The 9,197-nt window shown below is 39.5% G+C and overlaps 1 protein-coding gene across 1 annotated transcript; it reads right to left on the bottom strand.

The window, feature by feature from the left end:
* Window positions 1-952: 952 nt before the first annotated feature.
* On the bottom strand, window positions 953-9,195 carry pik3ip1 (phosphoinositide-3-kinase interacting protein 1). The gene is made up of 6 exons (XM_005794992.2): window positions 8,964-9,195; window positions 8,644-8,772; window positions 8,057-8,173; window positions 6,488-6,673; window positions 6,287-6,365; window positions 953-2,466 (listed from the first exon to the last, which is right to left on the bottom strand). The coding sequence occupies exons 1-6, from the start codon at window positions 9,073-9,075 to the stop codon at window positions 2,259-2,261; spliced, it is 831 nt and encodes a 276-aa protein (XP_005795049.1). The 5' UTR covers window positions 9,076-9,195; the 3' UTR covers window positions 953-2,258.
* Between the last annotated feature and the right edge of the window lie 2 nt (window positions 9,196-9,197).

The following is a 9,197-nucleotide window of genomic DNA, read 5'->3' as shown; positions in this document are numbered from 1 at the left end:
TCTGGTTTTCATGTTTTTGGACTGTGGGAGGAAGCCATGCAGAAAGACCCTGGGCCGGGAATCGAACCTTTTAGCTGCAAGGCAACAGTGCTACCTACTGTGCAGCCCTAGTTTTATATCAAATTTGAAAAAAAAAAAAAATCTGAAAAAACTGTATTTTCCAATTTGAGAAAACTTGTTTCACTCTGATACTTAAGAAGCAGAGAAGGCTTTTTAAATACAATTTTTAGTCAAATTAGTCGCTTTGGTATTTTCACAGTGTAAAATAATGTTTAAAATATTTAAAACATTTCTCCAAACCTCAGACTTTACAAAGTACATCATACTCTGGACTGATCACTTTAACATACAAATTGTTTAACTACAACGGTAGTTAAATAATTTTGACTTGGAACATTTTCTGACACTACAACTACAAACTTTGATTTATCTTATTTATAACACATTTTTTGTAACGGATCAACAAATATTGGTGGAATAATTGTGAGGTAGACAGAAAATGTCGCATTATTTTTAAATTCTAAATCTGAAAGGTGTGGCATGTAAATGTATTCAGTCAGCAGTACTTAGAACCCGTTGCAAGTTTTTAGCCGTATGTTACTTCCTGTTTTGCTTGTCTAGAGGCTAAAATGCTATTTTGTTTTTAGCAAAGGAGCTCAAACAGTCATGCCACAGATTCTGGCATTTTTTGCCACATAGTTTTCTGCCAAAGAGTAATTACCAAAAAGAAATTAAAAATGAATAATAAAAGATTTAAAATTAAATATTTCTAAAAATGTAGTCTGGTAGACATGCGTCATATCTTAAAAATTATGCTTCTATTCACTTTACTTGTTTTGCCACCAGAGGGAGCTACTGCTACATTCTTGTCAGGACAACTGCAACAACTACACTTAAACAGTAAAAACATTCATTCCTATACTTTTTTGTTTGTTATTCAAAAGAAAAGACATTACACTGAAGAGTCTGTTTTTAATTTCAGTCTGAGCAACAACAAATGTCACACAAGTGCTAAAAATCAAATACTGAACATCAGTACTCATAGTACGTTGTGAAAAAACCTATTACAGCCAACAGAAAAAACACCAGCAATCAATGATTGCAGGTGAAGGTCTAACAACACCAGATCATCTGGAGTGATCACACGACAACCAATAACCCATCGGGAAGTAACAGTGCAACAAAAGGAACAAACTAAAACCTTCCCTGTCTGATGATTTCTACTTATATACATGTTTTTTTTTGTTTAATGAAAACTGCAGTTCTGTTTAATGGGATGCATTATGGTCCCTGAATGACAAACATACAGCAGATAGTCATGCACATGCAATCAGGTTTTTCACTGTTTTAAGAAACGCCAAACTGTGGGGTTGTTCCTGCTCTACTCCATTCCCAATGTCTACTCTGAGATGCACAACTCATCTCTGAAACTTTAGGAAGCTAATCTATAGGCAGCACACTGTCATACCCTGCTGAGACTGAATCCAGGCTTTCGTTATGTTGTGTGTTGTGGCAGTGCATACAGAGAGAACTCTTGTATTTTCCTGTCACTCCTTAACCTGTGGATGAAAGGGGCAAGTCTTCTTCCGTTTGCCAAAGAGCGCTATCAGAACAAACAGGATACATTCAGATGTATCATGCTAAGGCAATTTCAGAGCTGGAGGCCTCTTCCTTCAGTGCATCATGCTCCGTTGTTTACATGATGCATCCTGTAACAGAGGAGCATGACTATTTATGGACACATCTGTGTCAGTGGTGTCTGCAAGACAAAAAACACTCTTCGTACTAAACATGTTTCTGTTCTCCCGCGGCACAGCCAGTGGGACACGCAAATCAAAGCCTGACAAATTCGACTTGCCTCTTTAAGAAAAACAAAAGATAGCAGAAATCTCCCCGTTCCAATCGTCATCTTTGTACAAAGACCCGCTTTCCAACAAACACTGATGTAGTCAAAGTCCACTTGACTTAAAGCTCAAACTGAGGATAGACTGTTCTGTAGAAAACAAAATACTTTAGTGGTTTTTCTAGTTTGTTGCCACTGTGTCTGTTTTACTGAAGAACATCTGTGTCTCACTTATTAAGGAGAAAAAAAACTGAACAGATTAAAGCGGGGAACAAATGACACAGCAGACAGTTTAGTCTTTGGAGCTGACGCTGCTCCCCAACTCTTCTAAAACTTGAGCTCCCTCAGTGAGGCGGAAAGGAGAAATGGGGACGTGGGAGTGGTTCTGGTCCAGTTTGAGGAATCCATGCTCCTCTCATGCTCCAGGCGTACCGGCGTGCTGACCCATGAGCGGGTCTCCGCCCTCCTGGACCGGGGTGGTCTCGTGCTCGGCCGTGATCACGATGGTGTTCTCGTCTATGAGCTCACAGGTGGGGTTGGAGAAGGCTGACAGGGGCAGGGAGATCCTCTGCATCTCACGCTCGTACCGCCGCTGCTCATGCTGTTTCTTCAAGTTTTGACCCCTAAAGAGAAAACACAAAACACAGTTATGTTATTTGAAAACACAAAAAAGGAGGGAAATACTGACATGATAAGAATTTAACAAGCTCACTGGAGTTTTACACGTTTTATCAGGTTACAACAAAAACTTTAATGTATTCTATGGAAGGAAAAGGATAAACTGGTCTCTTTTTGTCTTCACAAATAAAAGAGTGTGAGTGTGGCATGCGTTTGCATTTAGCACCAGTGAGGTGATATCTTGAAGAATAACATTCATCAAATCTGTCCAGCTTTCTTTTCCCCACTGCACAATGTTGCCACCATCATGTTAATGGTGAAGATTGTACTATAAGGGTGATGTCCAACCTTAGTTCTCAGCCAAAGTGTTTTGCGTTTAAGACAAAACTTAACTTTGATCTGTTTATCCCACATCTTTGCTTTGTTCTCTATAGGATCTGGTTTGAAGACATGTTTACACTACCATTCTTATATTGTAGTTGTTAAATGATGAGCCTTAATCTGCATCGGCATGTTAAAGCTTCTCCAAAAAAAAAAAACACAGATCAGAAATTGGCCACAAAATTCTGATTGGTGCAGATCATGATCTCCTACAACCCTCGGTGGTAGTGAAGCTGTTATTTATTTCAGATAACTGGAAATGTGGCAAATTTCCACCAAATACCGAGGACTGATGAGTAATCGAAAATCTGACTGGGAGAGTTTATCTTTTCCAAAGCAGCAGAGTGGTGAGAAGTTATGCTCAGTGGTTTTCTGCTGTTCTGGAGTCAAAACAAACTTTTCAGTGAAAACACCTCCTATCAGCCAACTGCTTCCAACTTTTCACCATAACAACACGGCCTTCAACTCCATCTATTATTGGGGATCTGTTAACTCCTTGGCTCCTGACTGTTTCCAGAAACTTTCTGAAGCCTGTTGCTTAGCAAACAGCCCACGCTAGCTTTGTTCCTGCTATTTTAGTCTTTCTGTTTGGCAAAACAAGCTGCTAAGTTGAAGCTGCAAATCAAAGCGGGAGCCGAGGGGAATGGATTTTCTCAATTTTTCATTTGAAATGATGAATGGAAGAGAAACGTAAGCTGAAAGGAAGTTTAAATTACGTTGCATTGCTCATCATTTGCGTTTTAAGAGAACAAGCTTTCAAATCATCCTAAACACACCACAGCCGACCTGGGGAGTTAGGGAGTAGCAATATGATTTTGTTTCTGTTTAAGAAAAACGGTGCATTCCCGAATACTCAGCTGTCAGATATCTAGGAGTTTTTCTAGTAAATAAAGTACAAACTTTTTTTTATCAGCAAGAAAAGTTTAAGGATGGCATTGGAGACAAATCAAAATTTATTACATTAGTAACCACTGTCAAGAAAAAATGAACAGCCTGAAACTTAATCTTGGCAAGAAATCTCTAAGCGTGACATCGGCGTTGGGTATCTGAAAGACGCTCTTTCTGATATGCTGCTTAAAGTGGTGACCAAGCCATGCCTACCTAATGCACTTAATGCCTTGTTAGTTTAAAAATGTGTTTCACCCACAGTCTACAGCCAGTCATCATTACTGGGGCTGCAGATGAATCAATGAAACTGGAGATTTCACAGAAAAAATGAGCAGGAACCAGAAATAGACGAATTCCCCGCTTGATTGCCCTTAAGTTGGGAATTCAACGATCAGATTTTTTTTTCTTGAGTGAAAACGCCATATGTAAGTGATGCAAGGATGTCCTAACTACATTTTTTTGATGTGGAGACTGTTGATACTTAGTGAAAACTCAAAGTCAGTTACTTTTCAGTATCAAAAAAAAAAAATAATGCAGAGAGCTGTTAAGAAGGAAATCATATCTGCCACATCATGTCTGACTTTGAGGAAGGATAAGCAAAATCCAATGTTTTATCTTAAGGTAAGAAGTCTCTATAGAGAATACACACAGAAACGGCTGCTTCCACTGTGCAAGTCGCACAAACATTTAGTTCCAAGGTTCTAAAGAAACCTGTTTTAAAGTGGCCACACATGATATGACATTGACTCTCCTCCTAACATTAATTATCCACTAATTAATGTTAGTCAATAATATTAATTACCTAATGAATTCTTCTAGCATTTATTAAGTAATTCCAGAAGAAATGTTATGAATCCTAATCTGCCATCTTCTTATCTTACAGCTCTCACAGAAAGATCAATATCAGCAGATAAAAACTTTGCCAAAATTGGAAAATGGCCACTAAATTCTACCCAGTAGATCTCTACTTAATATTAGATCCATAACACCTGCTCATCTATCAAATTCCTGAAGAGCATGACACTGGCCATTGAGGACAAGTATTAGGCCTCTGACATAACATGCTTCTCCTCCTTATTAATAATATCCTCCTAAAATAGGCATCTATGACGAAAGCTCTGCTAATAAGATGAGACAGCCAAGCTCAGATCTGCGAGGGTACTTTGGATTGTTCTGCCGGGACTCTCAGTACCCTCTTGCACATTATCTGGGCCATCGTATCCCATGTTACATAACTATAGCTGTGAAAGAGGAGGCTTTTCTACTCATTTAACCCCATCTTCCCTGAACGCTTCCCCTCTAACGACATCAAACAAGAAAGATTAGAATAGACCTGAGGAGCTTAATTTTCTGATAAGCTCTTTGTAAAACGGTCAATAAAGTCTAATTGGGAAAAACAGACTTCAGAGGGAAGTGAGCAACAGATGAGACCACAGTCATGTGTGCAATTATGTTATCTTGTCATGGCTATTTCTCTATAAATGTCTGAAATATAACAACATTCCCCAAAAGAGAAGGAACGACTGACAATACAGATGTTAATGTAAGACAATAAGATAATAATGGCTTGACCAGTCTGCTTAGCTGACTGGTTACATGTTACCTATTGTTGGTCTTACTGGTGCCTGTGGAGGATATTTGTTCTAACCTTTAAAAAAGGGGGTTTGTGTTATAAGCCTGAGGTTTAATTAAACCTCTGTGATTTAGCAAAAAAGACACGTATATCTTTCTCAATACATGTTTTTTTTTTTTTTTGTAAAATGTGTTAATGCATTGTGGAGAGCAAAATTATTTTTACTTATTTACTGCTGTGAACTCAACTGGCAGATTCTGCTAAACAGCTGATTAAAAGTTAAATCAACCTGCTGCTTCAGTGTGTGTGAATCTGTAAATGTAGTCTAAGCTGTTGACACTGGTGCTGTTGTGAATCTGATACTCGGTGAGACGGTGTTATTGTTGCACAATGTTGTAGAAAAGTACCAGTGGGGAGTTAACACACGACTGCAGCACAGTCAGGGGTTGGCAGATTAATGGAAAGCAGTGCAGGCTTTGCAGAAACAATTTTTGGCTTTGTGTATAGAAATTAGGGGTGCACCGATTTATTGGGACAGATTTTGTTAATTCTGGGAGATCAGTAATTAAAGCCGATCTTATCTCTCGATCTTATCTACCTCAGCAAACATCTAAAAATCAGCCACTGTCTTCTTCTGCTCTGCCGTGACAGAAGTTTGACAAACAGACCGGCCCACCAGGTCATGACTGCACATTTGCAGTTTACAACAGTCACCACACTGTTGCCAAGTCTGTGACTTTCTTGCAATATGTAGTGACATTTCAGACAAAAAAAATTGGTATCTGCCAAAATCAGAATTGGTAATCGGTTAAAGATCGGTAATCGGTGACCGTCCAGAAAACTGCAATCGGTCCACCTCTAATAGAAATGCTTCATAAAAGATACCAAAAGAGTTCTAGTTTATCCCAGTATGTGTTTAAATTAGACGTACTTCAAATACAAAACCCAAAATAATATGGAAATGCTGAGTTTTAAATACTAACCTTTTATAAAAGTAGCCAAGCGTGATGCCCACTCCAAGGATGATTATAATTGCCATCATAAGGCTACCCAGGACCATGCCTGCAAAAACAGGAAAGACCTGAATTTCATGTGCATCACTTAAAAGTAAATCAAGCTGCAGATTTGTGTAAATAGTAAGCACACAGGACATGCATCATGGACCCCTAAGAAGAAAACTGTACCAGTAGTTCCCAGGTCCTTCTTCTTTTTAGGCCCTGTTCTCACTCTCTGGCTGACACCCATCACTGGCTGCACAGCAGCAACATCTCTCTGTTTACTTGGCGTGGCTGCCTGGAAGCGCTGCGTGGAGGAAGTGATCTCTGTAGGTCTGAGGGACCCGACCTCAGCTGGCACAGCTGTTGTTTGCTCTAGAAACAGAAGAAAATGACAGATTTAAACACCTCTACATGTGTCCATGTTGTGCTGCTGTCCTAATTAAAAATGTTAAACACATACAACTGACATTAGTGGCAAAATTATACCATTAATGCCAGTTGATGCATACTCTACATATACCAAAGATCATACCGGAGGTACTTTTCCAGCATCAAGTGGAAAAGTCCCACTAGATGCACTTTTCAGTTTGACAGCAAACTGTCGTTTTTCTATTCGAATTACAACAGATCTCAAGCATCCAGGATCAATACAATTCTTCTTTTCTATTTTCATGTTAATTCTGCATGCTGTCTGAGTCACTACAGCAAAGAACTGTCTTCATGAATTATGGATACTAACAGCACTCTTCAGATATTGCTAAAATGTTCTGTTTTGACGTTTAGAAGGACTCTGCTTCTGCTAGAATAATCTCTGTCTCTGTTATTCTTTCAGACTCAACTGGAAGTGCGTCATCCAGACTGTGTGGTTTCTAATTATCGCTGCTCTTCAAGCATCAGTGCTGACGCAAACCCCCTCCCAAACTGAGACTCTTCCTGAATTATTGCTGGAACCTGCACTGCTGAGAGGACTGTTGGATGCATTTTCTCCTTTTTCTTTCTAAAAAGAAAAAAAAAAGGGACCGGAAATAAATATGCTCAACTCTTAGTAAAGAGCAACATAAGATGGGAGTTACAGACTCCAACGTCTGCACTCTAGGTCTCTGCTCAGTTTCCTCCCACAGGGTTGTTTATGACTTCAACCAAAGTTAAAAGGCCTCAAGCCACGAACTGAAGCAGCCAATGAGGTGCTGTCTCCAAGAGGAAATGGCTCCTTTGCGCCAATGAGAGCAGCTTCGGGGCTGGGTCAAAGCCGGAACTTTCCCCCATGTGCGCAGCTTTGTTATTGTCTGACTGCTGTTGATGTCAGGCAGGAGCCAGAAACAAAGGAGAGCATACATGACTTATTGCAACTCTGACCAACTGACTTACTACAGCTCATAGTAAGAAAAGTTGAATGAAACTGAAAAAAAGTTGTCTGATTTTCCACATCGAGCTCCTGTTTTTAACATTTATTTATTTTTTGGTATCAGAACCACTTAATATGGGAACCAGCATTAAAAATAATCTATAGACTGATAAAACATGGGCTAAATTATTCTACACTTTTTCAAAAAGCAGTTTTTATTTGTGATACCTATTTGCGAAAAAGAAAAAGAAGGTTCCTTCAGTTCTGTCAAAGAAATTTCCCACAAATGGAAGAATCATTATTGTTACAGTCAGTTTTCAACAAATCCCTTATTTTTTGAAGGGAAAGTAATCAATACACTGCACGTAACACAAACATATTAATCACTACCAGGCGCAGCGTTTGCTTACCTTTGCACATCTCAATTGCACAGAACTGCCTCTGGATTGTTCCATCTGGAGCTGCAATGTAGCACCAAGGCCCCTCAGAGGCGTCTGGGTTTCTGCAGTAATTGTGATCTCCAGCACCTACAGAGTAGCCGATAAAAGCAGGAGAGTTCTGTTACTGATTCTTCGCTGGAAAAACAGGCCCGTCTCTGTTCCAGTAGATAAACCACTGGATTCAGGACTTATTAACAGCACTTCATCACAGCACAGTGAGCAGCCTGCCCTGAGCACAAACAATGGAGACAGCATCTGCTGCATCAAAGAGGCCATATAACACCACAGACAGACTCCTCTGTCTACAGGCTGTAAAACCATGTAGTTATTGTTCTATATGTCAAAGTCATTTACTTATTTTGTTCCTATTTATCATCTTTATCAGGCTGACACATCAACAGATGTTTCGACTTGTTTGCTGCACTGTGAGAACACTGTGGCAACCGTCATGTGACATTTCAAATGTGATCAGAGACACTAGACTCAGGTAAACGAGGAGAAATTAGAATCAAAGTGCAGTTTTCATGTAGCTTCTGAGAACACATCAGTGTGTTTACCTGTCTGTGAATCTGGGTGCATTTCAACATCATAGTCTCTTGTTGTATTGATCCAGTTCAGACAAGTCAGACCTGTGGAGGAGCTCTGTTGTTCTCCTCTGTAGTACAAACCTCTGGATCTCACACAGTCTGCGAAATAAAACGTGAGAATAGGGGTAAAAAAAACATGTGCAATCAAAACTGTTAAAGCTGTTTTAAAACTCAACAAAGACGACTCTTAAGCAATTACTATTGCTATTTTAAGTACCTGAACTTAATTCTGTTACTGACCCAAAATGACCATAAAAGCACAATAAAATGACCATAATGAGCAGGTTTACCTCTTTGTCCCCCACTTGGTGTGCTGCCTTCCACGATGGCCGCGCTCAGAAAAACAATGTGCAAAGAAAAAAACATTTTGGAAAGCTGCCGGACTGAATTCACCGAAAACATGGTGATTGTTTTCCTCCTCCGTTTTCTAAAACTAATAATTTGTAAGTATTGGAGGATCGAAATTAGTGAGGAGCCTATGCATCAGACACACTGCTCTTCTCGCTTCAGTCCCAGCCCTTGTT

Source organism: Xiphophorus maculatus, chromosome 12 (assembly GCF_002775205.1).
Source record: "Xiphophorus maculatus strain JP 163 A chromosome 12, X_maculatus-5.0-male, whole genome shotgun sequence".
In the NCBI taxonomy this organism is placed as follows: Eukaryota; Metazoa; Chordata; class Actinopteri; order Cyprinodontiformes; family Poeciliidae; genus Xiphophorus; species Xiphophorus maculatus.
This window is presented reverse-complemented; position numbering and strand designations above follow the sequence as displayed.